A 19,622-nucleotide genomic window follows, 5' to 3' on the forward strand; every position below is an offset into this window, starting at 1 on the left:
CTATACTCTCTACACTCGCCAGTTTTAGCTTTAGCCAGCACCATCTTCAGATTAGCCTTAACGTCGGTAGCCCTGCCCCCTGGTAAACAGTGTATGATCGCTGGGTGATTCGTTTTAAGTCTAATACTGCGGGTAATGGAGTCGCCAATGACTAGGGTTTTCAATTTGTCAGAGCTAATGGTGGGAGCCTTCGGCGTCTCAGACCCCGTAACGGGAGGAGTAGAGACAAGAGAAGACTCGGCCTCAGACTCCGACTCGCTACTTAATGGGGAAAACCGGTTGAAAGTTTCTGTCGGCTGAATGAGCGACACCAGTCGAGCATTCCTACAGCATTTCCCTCCAGAAACCATGAGAAAGTTGTCCGGCTGCGGGGACTGTGCGGGGGGATTTATACTAACGTTAGTATCTGTACTTACTGGTGGCACAGACGCTGTTTCTTCCTTTCCTACACTGAAATTACCCTTGCCTAACGATTGCGTCTGAAGCTGGGCTTGTAGCACAGCTATCCTCGCCGTAAGGCGATCGTTCTCCTGTATATTATGAGTACAGCGACTGCAATTAAAAGACATCATGTTAATGTTACTACTTAGCTTCGGCTGTTGAAAGTACTGACGAACCATGTCCAGATAAAGCGTCCGGAGTGAAAAAGTTGAATGAGGGAAAAAAGTTGTGATGGAAAAACTAAAAATATAAACGGTAATTAAAAAGTAAAAAGAAAAAAAACGTAAAGTTGTCAGCTAGCAAAGTAAGGTTGGCAACAAAACGCACAGCAACACGTCTGTAAATTCACATATCATCAGTGACATGGCACCCTGCACTATGTCAGCCTGATAAAAAAGAGTGTGTGCCATCCAGAACAGAAGGTGCCCTAAAGATATGTACCTGACCTTTGTACCGTAGGGCCTTTTGTTGGGTGATTCTTCATCTGTTAGACTATTTGAACTGTCATTGGTTGAACTGCATTCCAACTGTATTCCAAAACTGTTTACATTCCAAGGGTCCAAAGGTTGGGTGCTCACTCAAGTCATCACATTATGTCATAGCACTGACTCGCCTCTGACTGACCTTTCATCTAGATCACTGTAATAGTGAAAATGAATGCAAACTTGTCCAGGTATCTAGAGGATAACCAACCACAAGCCCATCTATTCAGAAAATTGATACATTTGTGTTCTTCTGAGTTCTGAAGTCATGCAGTGTTTTTGTCCTTTAATGCTCCCTCTTCCTTGGGAGGTGACCTGGCTGCTCTGAGCTGAGGGACTTTAATATGCTGCAAGCTTTGACTCCCACATGCCTACACACTACCCATTCTTTCTCCCAGTATGGTAACCCGCGCCAGCTAAAATTAGGGCCCTTCACAGCGGTGACTGAGAATATGGAATGTGAGAGGATTGTTTCAGCTTCATAAACCAGTCCATACACCACCCATCTGGGCCTATCAACCCATAGAATATATAACCTACACTGAATTTGGACTACCAGCATAGTGCCTTTGCTCTTACTGCTGATAATCAATTACACCTACATAAAGACATACTCATCTATTCACTTTATAATCTATTACATCTATACATGGCTGCATGGCTATTCCCTCTATAATCTATAATATATTCGATCTATGCATGGCAGCATGTAACATTCTGCCTGTATGAAGGTCCAGGCTTCTAACATCAAATCAAATTGTATTTGTCACATGCGCCAAACACAACAGGTGTAGACTTTACCGTGAAATGCGTACTTACGAGCTCTTTCCCAATGATGTTAAAATAAGACATATTTAAAATGATAACCCAAGAGGAATAAAGACCACAAGAATGCGGTTATATACAGGGAGTACCATATCTCGTACCATACAGCTCCATGAACGAAAATTAACTGACCCTTATCTGGAGTCTAGACAGCAGTAGTGGAATGAAACTCAGAAATACTCTTCTGATTGGGGATGGTCAATTAGAAGTCCCTCCCTCCTCTATCACTTTTGACGTAGCGTCAAGCGTGTAGAGTGGGGAGGTGCTGCGTCTATTGCAGTGAGCGGCATTTCATTTCGACCCTTCTTTGCTCGGAGTTTGTCGGATATCAACTGCTAGTAATTTGGGCAAGCCATGGCTGGATACTTGAAGGTCCTCAGCTCTCTATCTAGGTCGGCGGCCACTTTCTCCAAAAACCCCGCGGTACTCGCGCCAGCTGCAACCTGCCAGAGTTTGCAACAGAGGAACTGTGAGTTTTGAGCAAAATGTCCGACCTTTAACATGGTTACATGATATTTTACAAAATCATACAGAAAGGGAATGTATAATGCCTATCGCAAAACCCCGTCAAATAACTTTGGCCTATTCACTGTATGGAAGCTAGCCATAGACGGAAGAGGAAGCGAGACTTCCCACTCATATATTTCTGGTTCATATGTATGAACTAAGAAAGTAGACCAGACCCAGTTGCAATCGCATTGGTGGTTTAGCTAGTAGTCTAGCTTTCTCGCCGTTACTTTTAGCTAGGCTACATCTTGCGCCACATTTGGCCAGTTTTGGATTGTTTGTTGGTGAAGTAACTGTTGCTAACATAATGAAATATTCGTCAGTTCGCTAAATTATCCCATTAATGCAGAGTCCCACATTTGCTCGGTGAATGGAGCTAGGTAACGTTAGTTGTCACAAAATTAACTCTCCTCGCAAAGTCAGCTGCCTTCCCTAGAAACCGCTAGCGACGGGAAGATGAGGGTCGAGTGAGATTTCTTTGTCTGCGTCACTCTTTATTGGCCATTAAAAAAAATCACATTTGCTTTGGCCTAAAAAGAAGCGTGAATGTACATACTGTTAAATAAATCAGCCTATCTCGAGATTAGTTAAAAATACTCTAAATATTTGAATCTAAAATGTGACACTTTCCATTCGCCACGCAACCAAACCAATTGGCAGCAATTGTATCGAAGACCCCAAGCCACCTGCCCATGCCAATCATGCATGTGAGCTGTGTAAACACGCTGTAGAAGTGTGTCAATCAATTAGAAATATTGAATATGCATTGATACAATTGTTTCCAAAAAGTTTACACCTCCATTGTTTGAGCGCTAGCTACTTTTTTTGCTAAGAAACTTTCCACAAGGTCAGCCTATAGTGGGACGCTCTGCAATGGCTGCCACAAGTGTTCAATGGCCCACCAAATCTTATTTTCTGCAGCAGCTTAACTAAATCATGTCTGAACTGTTGAGTCGATCTAGGAAGCTGTTTTACACGCACTGGAAAAATAAATTTGACCCTCTTTGTCCTCCTATATAAACTTCCAGAATAACTTTCAAATGAGAAAGTCCAAAATATGTTATTTAGGCTAGTTGTTTTGTTAGATAGCTATAAGGCCTATAATGTCCTGCCCCCTCTATTTGACTTTGAAGCACTGTATAAAGTAGCAGGTCAATTGAAGGGCAGTTCGTCTTCCCCTGTCTGCACATTCTACAGTCAGCTGTCTCTGAATCAGGATCCAGATATTCACCCAATTGCAGAAGTCACTGATATGTTTGTATAGGGTTATGTGAGGATTGAATCAAATTGAGGGGCTCTAGATAGTTTCACGGATTTGGTCCTGTTAAAGCAACACACTATCTATCCAGTCACATATCCTTGTTGTGGTTGTAAGGAAATGTATATATTTTTTAACAATGATCATGGATGGAAAACGTTTTCAAAATATGGGGTATTTTTGGGGGGCATTGTATTTTGGTGTGACATTATTTTACATCATGTCTTAGGACCAATGTTTTTTTGCCTGGTCATGCAATACAGATCATTGGTCTGATTTGTATTGCATTGATTCAATTGACATGTAGATCAAATTCAGTGATCTATTTTTGTTTTATTTGATATAAGACGTTAGTTTAAAAGTTGAGTGATATAAATAATACAGAAAATGGAGTCATAGAAATTTACATAGTGGCACATGTTTTGGTCATCTTTTTGTACCATACACAATCCCTTCAAATCAATGACTACTTCATTTGCTAATTTAAAGCGTCTTGAAGAGTAGCCAAGTGCAGTTATGAACAGAGGCCCTACATTTTAGTAATATGTTTTAAAATGACCATAAACATAATTGTAACAGATTTTAACTATCAGAATATGCATAGCAAAGGTGTGTTGACCTTCCAAAGGTTCAGCTGTCACTACAGATTTCACTTAGTTGTTAGAAACTGCATATAATCAGTGTTTCATAATCACCTTTCACCCATCCCCCTCAGACTGATGTCTGCAGTGAATCTGATCTATACTGCTTGTGCAGACAGATTTAGGGTGTTCTGTAATTCAGCCAAAATCATCAGCTTAAAAAAAATGATTTTGAGTTTATTTTTTATTTTTACAGGGACAGTGCACATTAATCAACGTTTCAGTAAAAGTGCTGGTTTTAGCCAGCCGTCTAACTTTTAGAGATAGATATATATATATATATATATCTATCTCTCTACCCATTATGCATTGCAGCAAGACACAGATGGGGGGGGGGGGGGGGGTAAATCTGTCTCATTCAGGCTTCACGCAGTGTCTGTATGCTTTTCACACCTGGCAAACTTGTGCTTAAAACACATCTTCTGAGTTCTGCTACATGTTCACTAGAGTATTATAAAGGATAGCCTAATCCTTGCCTATTGTGTTGGCTTTTCACGCAAAGTAAACTATTGTCTCTTATGGGATGAAGCAAACAGGCTTGCGGGAGAAAGGAATAGGCGAAGCAGTCAGTGTATATACCCAGTTCTTTGCTTGCGGGCAAGGTTATCCTATATGGGCCTTGTTTTACACAATCTCTTTTGCTGCGAGGGTTTGTTAATGTCCAACTGAGTTGTGAGTAGGTTGTTTTGACAGGTGCATAGTTGCAGTAAAGGTCTCATGTTCGTGTGTATACTTGGTATAAAGGTTGTCATACAGCATAGATCCACGTGATGGTGTTATTTCACCCTTCCCGCTGGATACCGCCATTTTGTTTCTCCTTAAGTATAAACACTATTCTTGGACGTCATGGGGAGCAGTGGAAGCATAGACTTGGCAGGAACATTAGAAAGTCACTTGATTCCCTGCACCTCCCCACTTCCACTCCGTCTCCAATGCATGGTCTAGCTGGGAGAGTGGGTGAGGGCCTGCCTTCTCCCAGGGCCACTAAAGGGCAGAGCAGTGTGGGAGCAGGGACTTGTTTTACTAGATAATTGGACTACTAGTCTGGGTGAATCAAAGGGAAAGATGCATGGCAGCTACAGATGAATGAAAATATAAATGTCTTGCTGTCAATTCTGTATGTATGGGCATGAAGAGAGCTGAATGTTACTGTCCATGGAGAGATGAAACCATGAAGTGTAAATGACAGTGCAGTCTCTTTGTAGGATGAGGTGACTTTGATCACATGACTCCCCTAATTTAGAACCAACTGTTTCTTGAACCCTCACAAACAGCATGAGCCTATTCAGGGAACATTTCCCGAGACCTTTAGACGCTGTATAGGCTATTCATAGAGACCATGTCAAAGAAAATATTCCAGTATGTAGTATTGGTTCTCATAGTTCTTCGGGGGCCATGTTGCAGTCAAACAGATGTATTATTTCTATATATAATTCTATGTGATGATAAGCTATAATCAGTGCTAAGCAGTTTTTGTACTTAAAACACGCCAACATTGGCTAACGTGCTCCTTACTAATGTGTGTAGGTCAAAATTGTGACGACTGGCAGTTTCCATTTAATGCACTGTTTATTTTTATTTTGGACAGATGGGGACAAGCGCATCAAGGTGTCCCAGCCTGTGGTGGAGATGGATGGAGATGAGATGACCAGGATCATCTGGGAGTTCATCAAAGAGAAGGTGCTGAACTTGGAGGAGGGGAGGGGGACGACAGTGGTGTCTGTCAGCCCCAGGGAAGGCCTGCTCTGACTAGTCTATTTTCACACAACTGACTGACGCATAGATTCAGAGTGAATAAGTGTGTATGTGCCTGAGTGCAGGGAGATTGTCTGTATGATGTGGGAGGGTTTTTTGTAAGGTTTGTCACCCACTGGCTACTCACCTCTGGAGAGAGCAGATGGTGCGTTGGCTCAGTCTGAACATGGAGATTCATGGGAGTAAAAAAAACATTACTTTTTATCTGACAAACAATGTTAAATGTGTTTTGTCCCCCACGTAAAACAATATGGGTACACACTACACATGAATGGAGATACGACTATTACATCTATCAATAGATATGGTGCGATCTATATTGCATTAAGTCATAGTATTTTTAAAGATTGTTCTTGTAAATATTGACTTGACGTCTTACTGTTTTTTGTATTTAACCTTTAACTAGGCAAGTCAGTTAAGAACAAATTCTTATTTACGATGACTGCCTAACCCGGATGACACTGGGCCAATTGTGCTCTGCCCTGTGGAACTCCCAATCAAATCTGGTTGTGATACAGCCTGGAATTTTGACCCTTATGTGCTTGGACTGGGGTGCGTCCGTTGACTAAAGCACGCCCATTCTATCAGTCTAAGTTCACTGACATAAACAGTGTCTGAAATCCTGTAGAGCAGTTGACAATGTAAAGAAAGAATGAGTTCTGATTCCTGTCACTATGTTCTGCTTTTCCAGCTCATCCTCTCCAATGTGGATGTGGAGCTGAAGTACTACGACCTGGGTCTGCCATACCGTGACCAGACTGACGACCAGGTCACCATCGACTCTGCCATCGCCACCCAGAAGTACCATGTCGCTGTTAAATGTGCCACCATCACTCCTGATGAACAAAGAGTAGAAGGTATTTCAATAGCATATAAGCAGTGTTTTATAGTTTTGCTATAAAGGTTTAATTCCCTCTCCAAATGCTCCCTTTAAGGGTCACTTGGCTTAGAGAGCAATCACACATTGCAGTATTTTTGTAGTTAAACCGACAATAGGAACCTGTGTCTTAAATGTCGCTGTTTTGTGAGAACTGTGGTTTACCATCAGAGTTCAAACTGAAGAAGATGTGGAAGAGCCCCAACGGAACCATCAGGAACATCCTGGGCGGCACAGTCTTCCGTGAGCCAATCATCTGCAAGAACATTCCCAGGCTTGTTCCAGGTTGGACACAGCCCATCACCATTGGCAGACATGCCTTTGGTGACCAGGTCAGTTCCTTATAAATTGGAGCGATTTTAATATTTTTATCTAAATTATGTTATTTTTGACCGATCCATTGTTTTACAGTACAGAGCAACAGACTTTGTTATCAGCCAACCAGGCACATTCAAGATGGTCTTCTCTCCTACTGATGGGAGCAAAGGCCAGGAGTGGGAGGTCTACAAGTTCCCCGGAGGTGGCTGTGGAATGGGCATGTACAACACAGATGAGGTGAGTTCAGCACTGTGGTTTGTTTTGCCAACTAGATTTTTTTTTTTTTGTCAGACTTTACTTTGCCACAGATTTTTCCCTTCATGAAATTATAGCAGTAGTGAATGGAGTGAGTTGGCCTCCTGTAAACATGCCTTAATATTGTTTGTTTACCATCACAAGCAGGATTCTGTTTGATTTTACGCCGTCAGAGGTCATGTGGCAGACTTTCAACTTGTCTAGTGGAAATGGAAGTGTGAATTGGGGGCTAGTTGAGGGTTAAGAGATAGAAGGTTGTTAACCTCTTTTACTGCTGCTCATATGACCTGCATGCTACACTAGTGGAGACCTTTGTACACTTTCTATTCCATCAGTCTATTTCAGGCTTTGCACATAGCTGCTTCCAGTACGCCATTGGCAAGAAGTGGCCCCTCTATCTGAGCACCAAGAACACCATTCTCAAAGCTTATGATGGCAGATTCAAGGACATCTTTGAGGAAATCTACCAGGCGTTAGTATTTGTTGCTTTTTATGGTCTCATTAGCCTCAACATGTATTGGGCAGTGGTCCTGGATACTGATTGGTTGAAACAGCATTCCAGACCTGTGTATATAAAACAATTGTGCATTGAAATACCAGTACTTCAGCCATGCACACTTTATTAACTAAAGTCTAATATTGGGTTTCTAGCATATTAGCCAAACTGGGTGGTTTGAGCTCTGAATGCTGATTGGCTAAAAGCTGTGGTATATCAGACTGTATACCACGGGTATGACCAAACATTTGTTTTTACTGCTCTACTTACGTTGGTAACCAGTTTATAATAGCAATAAGGCACCTCTGTGCTATAGAGCCCCACAGTGGAGGTGTTATAATGCTCTATTTACTCAGATTCTAAAATGCTAATTAGCAGCAGTAGACATCATGCAAAACTACAAATTCCTGCAAGCTCCTGCATGTCATCTTTAGCTGACACCTTTGCTCACAGGTTTTGTGTCAATTTAAAACTTGCACAACACAGTTCAAGGAATTTTCCATTTAAAGAAATGTTGCCAATTACTACATTTAACTATTTAATGTTAGCTAATCTAGAGATTCTTACTTTTGCCTCGATTCGGCAGTCTCGTCCAGATCGTCATGGAATTTGTAGTTCTTTATGATAGCCACATTAGTGGCTAATTAGCATTTCATTTGGGGGGGGGGGGGGGGGGTGGAAATGCAGGCGACTATATTGAAACGTCACATTGTCCTATATTGACATGGTTATCAAAACGTCGCGCCAGGGTAAGCCTACACGACACCAGCCCTTATTTTAAGTGTTTCTAAAATTCCCTATGGGGAAAAATGAATGGTGGAAAGACCATTGGAACCATTTCCCTGTTTGACCTCTAGGTTTTATGGGTATTATGACGCATACTGTGGTACTCTATATACCCTGGCTAAGGGCTGTATCCAAGCACTCCGCGTTGCATCGTGCAAAAGAACATCCCTTAGCTGTGGTATATTGGCTATATACCACACCCCCTCGGGTTTTATTGCTTAAATATACGCCGTAGGGCTGTTCTTAGCCACAATGTGAAGCAGATTGCCTGGATACAGCCCTTAGCTGTGGTATATTGACCATATAACACAAAACCCCAAGGTGCCTTACTGCTATTATAAACTGGTTGCCAACATAAATATAACAGTAAACAAGTAGTTTTGTGCCATACCAAGGGGTATATTGTTTGTTATACACCCAGCTGGAATGCTGCTTCAGCATCCAGGACCAAAACTACCTAGGTTATAATGTTTAATACAGTGCTCTCACACTACCATGTGTTTTGTGTCCATAGGAACTACAAGCCAGAGTTTGACAAGCTGAAGATCTGGTATGAGCACAGGCTCATTGATGACATGGTTGCCCAGGTGCTGAAGTCCGATGGTGCCTTCGTGTGGGCCTGCAAGAACTACGATGGAGACGTACAGTCTGACATCCTGGCTCAGGGTGAGGGATTAGGAACACCTCAGTTTAATTTCAAATGGAATATAAATGATGATCCAAATGTTGAGTGCAGTAGAGATTGGATTAATAGAGTCCTATAACAGACTATGGGTGACAGACATACTGTTTGGTCTCCATAGGTTTCGGCTCTCTGGGTCTGATGACGTCAGTGCTGGTATGTCCCGATGGTAAGACCATTGAGGCTGAGGCAGCCCACGGCACAGTGACCAGACACTACCGCGAGCACCAGAAGGTTAGACTCATTCTACTAACTTCCATTACAGCCCAAGATCCATATTTAGAGAAACATAAATCATGTTCCGTGGTGCGTACAACAGTCAAATTACAGTGGCTCTCTATTTGAATGTCTGTTTGATTTATGTATGAACAGTGCCATCTTGTGGTGGACAATATGCTGCCAGAATGACTTCATAGGATGAAAGAAATGATCCATCAACATGGGATTATTGGAGTCATATTGTCCATACTTTACAGATTATGTAAAAGCATCTGTATTTCCATTGGTACACTGTAACCTAACTTTACCCCTTCTGTATCCACCTTTAGGGAAACCCAACCAGCACCAATCCCATTGCCAGCATCTTTGCCTGGACCAGAGGGCTTGAGCATCGGGGTAAACTTGATGGGAACCCTGACCTGATCAAGTAAGAAATTAATGCAGTGTGTCATTTTCAACTTGTAATTTTTAACTAATATTGTCACTAACTATATAATGGTGTACTGTCCCCGTGTCCTATTCCATTAGTGTTTGCCAGGCAAATGGCAGTGTTTTTATATTCACAAGCCAATTGTTGTGCCCATTACTGAATCTTGTCTGTTTGACCTGCAGGTTCGCCCTGACTCTGGAGAAGGTATGTGTGGAGACTGTTGAGAGTGGTGTTATGACTAAGGACCTCGCCGGCTGCATTCACGGACTTTCCAAGTGAGCTCCTTACTATTCCTTTGACCAAATTCTTGATCTAACATGTTTATTAATGCATGGATTGTATTATAATCATGGGGGGAATCATATTTCCCTATTGGAAGTTTGTATGATTCTGTCTCAGGGACAGGGTCCTGACTGTGAGGACTGAGTAACTTGTGTTCTGATCTGTGATTGCAGATGCAAGCTGAATGTACACTACGTCAACACTGAGGACTTCCTGGATGCCATCAAGAACAACCTGGACAAAGCCCTGGGCAAATGAAAGATTTAAATTTAGAGTACAGCTAGCCTGCAAATGACAAAATGTTGTCATTCTGTTTTTGTACCTTGTTTTTAATTTAGGTCAAGATAGCCACATGCGTATTGTCTGAAGGAAGAAGTCATCTGTAGAGCATTATTCAGTGTACCAGATTAGGTCCTTCTTTTATTCAGAGCTCTGTTCCATCTAGCACTCCTTCAACCTTCTTTCCCCATGTCTCCGAGGTTATATTTTTATGTGAAGTACTGTATTATACCTTGGAAGAAACTTGAAGGCGATGTCAAGAATATTTGCTAATAAATCTTCCTTGTTGGATCCTATGCTTGTATTCTGCCTCCATTTTTATCTTGTAAGATAAAAGGTGCACACTGATTTAAAGTTTTAAAATAAATTTATTATTTTACAGTATTGTCTGGTACACATTTTACATTTCTATCAACAGCATATTTCCACACCAATGTGTAACACAGAAAGCCATTCAAGTTCCAGATCAGTTTTTTTCCATTTGTTTCATCCCTAGAGACTTGTTTTTCCCCCACAGAAATGAGCATTTTGTATATTAAGCGCACTATATCAACATTGTGTATGGATACCATAATGGTGTTACAACAAATGGCTGCTTCAGACAAGAGGCCATGTCTGTGGCAAATCTACCAGATACAGTCACAAACTGAACCTTCCCCCTACTTGGACTGGCAGGTACTACAACAGCACTATACCTTACTTTGAGACTGCACTATTGTATACTACATCTCTTAATGTATGTAGGCCTCTGTATGCAGCAATTCAGCTTTTAGCTGCAAATGTGTACAATTCAAAATAAACCTTGCATATATATACCTAGTTTGCAGGTGGTTTTAAAGCGAAGCACAGGGGGAAACAATATATATAGGGAATTTCCCAAGTCATTTTCTGCTCGGTCCATGGCCCTGTCACATGTTGGGAGGTTGTCGTTCATCACTTTAGACCAGTGTGTAGCATGATGGATTGCACAGTCCTGGAGACAAGGGCACTTTATTTCTGTCTAAAGTTTTTTAGGACAGATCCTGTTGCAATTCACCCATCAAAACCACAATGAGTATGCAGGGGCTGTGTTTGTGTTTGAGAAATGTTGCAGTCTGTTCCATGAAGGCTTGCATGGGGCATGAATTGTGAAGGATCCTAAAAAAAACTGCGCTAGTGTCTTAGTGGTAATCGTTTGGAAAAATCTACTGGGGGGAGCATGAAGCCTAAAAAGTAATTGCATGAAGTCTGCTATTGGGGGACGTGAAATCGAATGTCCTAGCTCTACAAAGCAGAGAGTGGGTGTCACTACACTGCTATTGTCCTCAGCTGTAGGGTTTGGCCTTGTGGCCCAACATTGGTCAGATTCTTTGGCACATGGTGGCTACATCAGAAGGGCAATTCGAACATATTTTATTTTGCTTTTAGCTCACTTAAAGATGTGGGCTGCATCAATACAATTATTTAACTCGGGATCAATAACAAAAATGTCTGCCAATGCAGAAACTTCAAATCAAGCTGGTAACATGGGGCCATAAAGTGATGACTTGCGCAGAACCAGCCAACTCGAGGAGTCTGAATGACACTGGCCGAATGATTCTTTCTGCACATTTCAAATACAACAGAATATGAAATGAACATCCTATGTTATCTAAACCTAGAACTGTAGTTGAAACTACTCACAGTATAAATGTAAAACAGAAGTAAATAAAAGTTGGTTGGCTAACCATCATGAGAACTGCTTGAATGGTATCAGCTTTGGTAAGTGACATGAACAGAGGACACATTTACTTGACTGGCTTGTAAGCATTGTTATATATGTTAATAAAAGCAATAATACTCAGCTGTATTCTAATTTACCCACACAGACTTACTGGGGGATGGCTCTGAATGAGTAAGTGCATTTTACTATTACATTTTAGTCATTTAGCAGACACTCTTGTCCAGAGCGATTTACAGTAGTGAGCGACTTACAGTAGTGAGTGATTACATTTTCGTACTGGTCCCCCGTGGGAATCGATGCCACAATCCTGGTGTTGCAAGTACCGTACTCTACCAACTGAGCCACGTCTGTACTGTATGGGTGTTTCCCTACAAAGTGTGCTTACAGAGTTAGGCCACCTCTGGGGATGTATGTTGAGTATGTCTCTCCCAGAGGTTTAGATGATGGTTTATTTTCAGATATGACCCCTTTTTCCTGTGAAAACTACATTTATCAATCACAATGTTGTGGCAGCTAGAGCTGAAGTCACATTTCAGCACAAAACAAACAGACCGATGAGAAATCTACAATCCCAAATTACCTGTCTCTCACTCCCAATGAATGCCAGAGCGAGAGAACAGATTCCAGTGTATACGAATGGGCAGACTCCACCACTTTAAATCATGCCCTTACAGTGAGTAAAAGCTCATCACATTGCTGTCCGCTGCTAGTGGCACTAACTTCCTTTATTAGTTTACATTTCTACTCAATATGGGGTCTTTTAATCATTCATGCAGTTTTGTAGCGCCCTGCACCCTTGGTGTAGCTGCTATAATACTCCAATTCAGACAGTTTAGCGATGTCTGGTGTGTTGTTACTGGCCAGGTTCTCTCGTTCGCTGAATTCAAAGTTGTCTTCGTCATAGTCCTCCTGGTTCTCTATGTCAGGGAGGGCTATTGAGGAAGGAAATACAAAGACACACATGAGCCCATCTTGTCGATACACACACACACACACACACACACACACACACACACACACACACACACACACACACACACACACACACACACACACACACACACACACACACACACACACACACACACACACACAAGCCCATCCTGTCCACACACACACAAACATACAAGCCCATCCTGTCCACACAACCACACACACACACACACACACACACACACACACACACACACACACACACACACACACACACACACACACACACACACACACACACACACACACACACACACAGCTCCTCCCAGCCTCATAGAGGACAGTAGAGTCCTCCCCTGCCTCCCTATCCCTCTCTACCGATAGAGACAGGCATGTCTAGTCCAAGCACTTCTATATTTGCGAAACACAGAGGGAGGGGAGCGGCAGAGAAGCACCAAAACACTTGTCAGTAGATTACATACATGCTGAGTTAAAGTGCATTAAGGGCAGACTGACTAAAAACACAATGAAACACGGAGCCCACTGAAATGTCTAGTGTATCTGAGAAATAAACATTCTGTACCAAGAAACAAAAATCACATAACTGAATTAGCCAATTCAAGATCAAATCATAACTAACAAGGTACATAACTGAAGGATAGTATAAATGAATAATGTTAGTCACCTTGTCCGTCTGGTGAAGCGTCCAGGATGCCGTGTTTGACCTTCATGTGTCGGCTCAGATTGCCCTTCAGGTTGAACTTGCTGGAGCAGTAAGGACACTTGAAGGGCTTGCTGCCAGCGTGGAGGTGCATGTGGCCCAGGAGGTTGTACATTCTGTTGAAAGATTTGCCACACACCTGGAACACAAGAGAACAACACTCAATTTCAACACTCTGGAAACAGTGGAACTCAACCCATGCTGTCTATAGAGACCTACTCTTCTTACCTTGCATTTGAAAGGCTTGACAGGCAGGTGGACGATCATGTGTGTTTTGAGGGTCTGTTTCTGGACAAAGGTCTTGAAGCAGACGTGACACTGGAAGGGCCTGATGCTGGCGTGGATCAGCATGTGTCTCTTGAGGTTAGCAGAGAGGGTGAACTCCCGGGCACACACCTCACATTTGAATTCCTTCATACTCTGGGAAAATAAAGAGGATTGGCACATTAATTAATTTGGTTGAATAAAGTTGGTTTTATTGTTGATTAACAGCAAGTTACGGTTTGAACAGCAAGTTACACGTTGAAATGAACACTAAGATTGGTGGTTGTTATAGTCATTTATCAGACGATCAAGCTTTCACACAAAAACACACAGACATTATAGGTCAGTCCAAGAGGTGTACCTGCTGTAGGGTAGATGTGAAATCCTTGCATAATGGCTGAAACTTGATACATACACGTTAGCACCACCAAGTGTTGGCTCTCTAAGCTTGTGATACTCTCACAATATGGAGAGGTGCATGATTAGTATTGAAAAGCATGTTAAAACATTAACATGAATGTTTGGATACACCTACATTTTGATGAATGATAAAAATAAATAGAATTGTTTGTGACAATATGTGTAAGCCAATATTTAAGTAAATACTCTGTTAATGTGACACTACAATTTCTCTGACTGAGGCTCTAGGCCTAGGATGAATCAGTGTAGATCAGAGCAGTGGAGGCTGCTGAGGGTAGGACGGCTCATAATAATGGCTGGAACAAAGCTAATGGAATGGCATCAAACCTTGTGTTTGATGCATTTGATACCATTCCACTTATTCCACTCCAGCCATTACCACAAGCCCATCCTCCCCAATTAAGGTGCCACCAACCTCCTGTGGATCAAAGCATAGACTGTAGCATCAGGCATGAAGGGTGCTATGTGTTTGTATGACAACTCACAGCACAAAGCACATGCTGGAGTAGGTCAGACCAAACACAACAAACCAAGCATTTTGAAGGCTATGTTTACACTTGCAACTGGTTCAGGCAATAGGAATAACGGCCTTTAGGTATTTTGATATACCTCTGAGTTCACCTAACCCTGTCTGTCTCTGCCTGTTAATTAATTCAAGTTACTGGGAATTCATAGAAACAGCTCAGAGAGTGTTGTTCAATGAGCAGAATGCAATGGATCTTTTCTCAGGGTTTATCGCATCAATCAAGAAATGTGTGATTCATTAGAAGCGGAGATTTTGATGACCTTCTAGAGCTGGTGTGACCCCTGGGTGACCCTGTGAGAGCCTGGACTACTCTGATACTCTGAGCTGGAGTTAGAACAGGGGTTGGTACAGAATAATGTAATATATGGAATATCAAGTCAGTGGGGTTTTAGTACCTGGTCGGCGAGGGCCTGTGGTGTCAGTACCTTGTGAGTGAGGGAATGCTGCTTGAGGTGATGGATCTGGACAAACTCCATTCCACACTCTGGGCAGACGTAGGGCCTTACGTTCTGGTGCTTCATGAGGTGGTTCTGAAGCTGGCTGCGGTAGGCAAAGGACTTGTTGCACTCAGTGCACTGGTAGGTGGTGGGGCCCTGGTGACTGGTCTGGTGGCGCTTCAGGTAGGCGTGGGTGGGGAACTCCATGGCGCACTGGGAACACACATGGCAGTGGCCGTTCTCGTGTTTGTTCTCGTGGGACCGGAGCTCGCTGGGGTAGGCGAAGCCTCGGCCACAGAAGCGGCAGCTGTAAGGCTTGACGTCTGAGTGCTGCAGCATGTGCCTCTTCAGGTGGCTGGTCTGGGTGAAGGCCTTCTTACACACGGTGCACTTGTGTGGCCGGGTGCCCTGGTGGGTGAGCAGGTGGGTCTGGAGGTGGCTGGGCTGCTTGAACAGCTTTCCGCAGTGCAGACACTCATGGGGCTTAATGCCGTTGTGGCCCAGGATGTGGGTGACCAGGTTGTACTTGGAGGTATAAGACTTCTCACACATGCGGCACTTCCATCTCTTCAGGCCCTCTCCCACATCCACGCAGTAGGACTCATCTATCTGGACGTTGACGTCCAGCCGGTCGATCTGCATGCGCCTGGCTATTCCCTCAGCGTCTGCAGCCCACAACATGCCCTGGCTGCTCTCGTCATAGTCCCCCACGGCCATGTCAGCAGACTCATAGGCCACCTCGCTGGACTCAAAGTAGCGGTTCATGACGGGACTGGGACTGTCTCCCCTGTCTCCTCCAGTCTTGAGGTTCAACACTCCTTCTTCCTCCTCAGCTACCTCCTCTTCTTGTCCCTCTCCTCCTCCCTCCCTCCTCTCCTCTGGCCCCTGCTCTGGCCGTGCGTCTGTCTGGGTCTGACTGGACGTCTCTCTCACACACACAGCACAGTTACCACAGCTCTGCTCCTCCTTCAGAGGCCCTCTGTGAGTGGCTGGCTCATCTGTCTTGTCTGGGCTGCTACGGCTCTTCACCATGTGGATGCAGGACGGAGGGGTGTCAGACTCTCCCCGCTCCCCTTTGACCTGAGTCTGTATGTTGGGGACTCTATGAGGGGGCTCCCCTGGCGCTCCTCCTTCACTCCTGGGTCTCCTGGTCCTCCCTCTGGGCCCGGGGCGCCTCCTCTCACTGCTGTGGGGCTCCGACTCCCCTACAGGCTCAGCCAGGTAGTCCCCGTTGGCCCCAATCAGCTGGTCAGCGTACTCATACTCCATGCCCTCTGGAGTAGGAGGGGTCCTGCCATACTCCCTGGGCTCGCCCATGTAGAAGCCATTGGGGGCGATGGTGGCGCCAAAGATCTCATTCTGGGAGATAAGGCCCAGGACAGCAGCCTGGGCCAGTGACAGCACCACCACGGGTTCTGTCTGTGTTCCTGCATCCACCTGGCCCTCCAACACCTTGGGGTAGCACCGCACCAGACGGCCACTCTCCTCCTCCTAACAGAGAACACACACACAACACTGATCAGGTCAGCACACAGCAGCAGACTACACCACACAAAGACATGTATTCAACATTGTGAGATTGCTTTATAATATACTGCCGTTGTATAAGCCACATATTGCTTAAGTACAAGGACTGACTGTCAGATCTCTCTAAGTGATACGTATTCCTAAGAAATCAATGGTAGGTGTGTGTGGTGGGAATAATGATTGATAGTTCATAAGATCCCTGAAGTGGTCTGACACATTTGTTTTTCATGCAACTCCCTACAGCCTGCTAGAGACAGTCAGCTGCATTCTGACAACGTCGTGCTTCTTTGCTCTGAATCCAGCAGAGAACATTAGATGGAGGAGATAAGGCAGATCGGTACTCGAGCCCTGTTTCCTTCCTTGACAGCCTTTAAAATCATAAGGAACACAAATGGGATGCAGGCCCAACCAGGAAGTGGACTTCCGTGGCCTGTCCACAGAGTTTCCTGTGGAGTCCAGAGTGGCCCTGGCCAGGCTGACCATACTGGGTTCATCATCACTGGGCTGGAGGCTGGGGTTATCTTTCAGTCCCATTCGTGAGGAGCAAGCCTAGCCGTCTGCCTTGCACTGCTAATAGTAGGCTAACACCAAACACATGGTCTCCTCTCACAGTTCACCTCCACTGCCACAGGGCTTCCGTTACAAGGTGGTACATGACATACTCAGTTATAACCATGACAGAAATATGATTGAGAGGAGAACTGATTAAGTATGCAATACTTATACATAAGAGTATTGTTATGGTATACACCAAAAAGCAGCATTATGGTCTACAAATGATTGTGTTTGCCCTCTAGATGATTGAAAAGGCAAAACAGAGTGGAACTAGAAGAAAGCTAAATGCTGGCACAACCAAGCTCCAGCTCCATAATAAATGACAGGTCCCTAGTGTACCCCAATACTTTCAGGTAATTTCCTTCAAACCTGGTGTAATGATGGAAAAATACATGAGATAAACCCTAGCCTCTTTATACACCTTAGTCTAGGACCCTCAAACTCAACTCTGGAACTCGTAGCCAGTTCCACTGCATTTTTTCATTGTTCCCCTCTAATCAGGAACTGATTTAGATCTAGGACACCAGGTGGGTGCAATTAATTATCAGGTAAAATAGAAAACCAGCAGGCTCCGGACTTCGTAAGGTAAGAGTTGAGTACCCCTGGTCTAGGACATACACTACAACAGATTATGAGCTGCTATCTTTCATAATACAATACTGAGGAAAGAGACAGAGAGGGGATGAAGACAGAAAAAAAGGAGGAAGAGAAAGGAGGGAAAGAGGGAAGAGTGGGGGGGTAGACCTGGATGCCCTGGTAACCACATAATTTATAATTACTCCTTTTAAAGTAGTCAGACAGAGACAGACTTTGTGTTTGTGAGAGGAACACAGAGAGTGAGGTGTGTATCTCTTTCTCTCTTTCTGTGTGTGTGTGTGTGTGTGTGTGTGTGTGTGTGTGTGTGTGTGTGTGTGTGTGTGTGTGTGTGTGTGTGTGTGTGTGTGTGTGTGTGTGTGTGTGTGTGTGTGTGTGAGAGAAAGTAGGAGAGGGAGGAAAAGAAAGAGAAAGCGAGATGTGGGCAGGGGAGGAGTGGAGGGAGAGGGAGCGAAATGAGATGCAGAGGCTGAAAGATAAAGAAAGGGGGGAGGGGAAGGGAGAGATTGAGTGAGCATGTGAGAGAGATGGGGAGAGGGAGAGAAAGGAAAAGGAGAGGGAGGGGTGTGGGAGGAGTGAGAGAGACAGAGAGAGACAGAGTGAGTGAGTGAGAGAAAGGAGGGGAGGTAGAGAGGGGGAAGGAAGGAGAAAAGCACGACAAAATGAAAGGCAAAAAGACAAATGACAGAGAAACAGAAAGGCAAGATAGTAATTGCAAGTCTATACTTATACATTTGAAGTTGTATGTGAAAGAAGGTTTAAGACAAAATATCAAACAATCAGAACAATATGAAGCTTAGCAGCTTAGCAGAGGTGTGACAGAGACAGAGAGGAGAGAATAGTTAGTAGTCTAGTCTGGTGATCTACTCTTAGCTGTAAAATATGTTCTTGCTGCAGTACTGTATGAATGTAGAAAAGTAATCTCCTTTGACTTAGAGAGAGACAGTGTAACCACCTTAAAATCAACATACAACATCCCCACTGAACTAGTATTGTAATCACGGTCTCAGTTTAGGCTAACAACTCACCACATTGTTCCTGGTGTGATGTTTGAGGTGTTTCAGGGATCTCATCCTTCAGGAGAACTGAGTGGAGTAAAAAAAATCTGGCTCCTATTTATATCTGTGGGAGAGTGGGGCGGTCCCACGACTCATCCTCCTCCTACTGTTGCTGTTATCAGAACTGACTGTGCCTGCCCCCCCCCCCCCCCTCCACACACACACACACACACACACACACACACACACACACACACACACACACACACACACACACACACACACACACACACACACACACACACACACACACACACACACACACATACACCATTTCTTTCTCCCTCCCTCTCTCCCTCCCAGCTCACTTCTCTTTATCTCTCTCCCCCTCTCCTTTTTCTTTCTCTTCCTA

At 43.8% G+C, this 19,622-nt stretch overlaps 2 protein-coding genes across 3 annotated transcripts; one reads left to right on the forward strand and one right to left on the reverse strand.

The window, feature by feature from the left end:
* Window positions 1–2,037: 2,037 nt before the first annotated feature.
* LOC120053461 (isocitrate dehydrogenase [NADP], mitochondrial-like) lies at window positions 2,038–10,829 on the forward strand. Its single transcript, XM_039000587.1, has 11 exons — window positions 2,038–2,217; window positions 5,743–5,834; window positions 6,601–6,766; window positions 6,958–7,118; window positions 7,198–7,341; window positions 7,695–7,831; window positions 9,156–9,307; window positions 9,445–9,557; window positions 9,872–9,969; window positions 10,155–10,247; window positions 10,428–10,829. Exons 1-11 carry the CDS (start codon window positions 2,103–2,105, stop codon window positions 10,510–10,512), a joined length of 1,356 nt encoding a protein of 451 aa, XP_038856515.1. The 5' UTR covers window positions 2,038–2,102; the 3' UTR covers window positions 10,513–10,829.
* Window positions 10,830–10,887: 58 nt separating this feature from the next.
* LOC120053948 (zinc finger protein 710-like) lies at window positions 10,888–19,288 on the reverse strand. 2 transcript variants are annotated; one of them, XM_039001278.1, is made up of 5 exons: window positions 19,241–19,288; window positions 15,525–17,027; window positions 14,118–14,309; window positions 13,854–14,028; window positions 10,888–13,167 (listed from the first exon to the last, which is right to left on the reverse strand). In XM_039001278.1, the coding sequence occupies exons 1-5, from the start codon at window positions 19,283–19,285 to the stop codon at window positions 13,004–13,006; spliced, it is 2,079 nt and encodes a 692-aa protein (XP_038857206.1). In that variant the 5' UTR covers window positions 19,286–19,288; the 3' UTR covers window positions 10,888–13,003. The 2 variants fall into 2 exon arrangements, with proteins under 2 accessions (XP_038857206.1, XP_038857205.1); XM_039001277.1 differs by having other exon boundaries at window positions 15,495–17,027.
* Between the last annotated feature and the right edge of the window lie 334 nt (window positions 19,289–19,622).

Source organism: Salvelinus namaycush, chromosome 9 (genome assembly GCF_016432855.1).
Source record: "Salvelinus namaycush isolate Seneca chromosome 9, SaNama_1.0, whole genome shotgun sequence".
Lineage (NCBI taxonomy): Eukaryota > Metazoa > Chordata > Actinopteri > Salmoniformes > Salmonidae > Salvelinus > Salvelinus namaycush.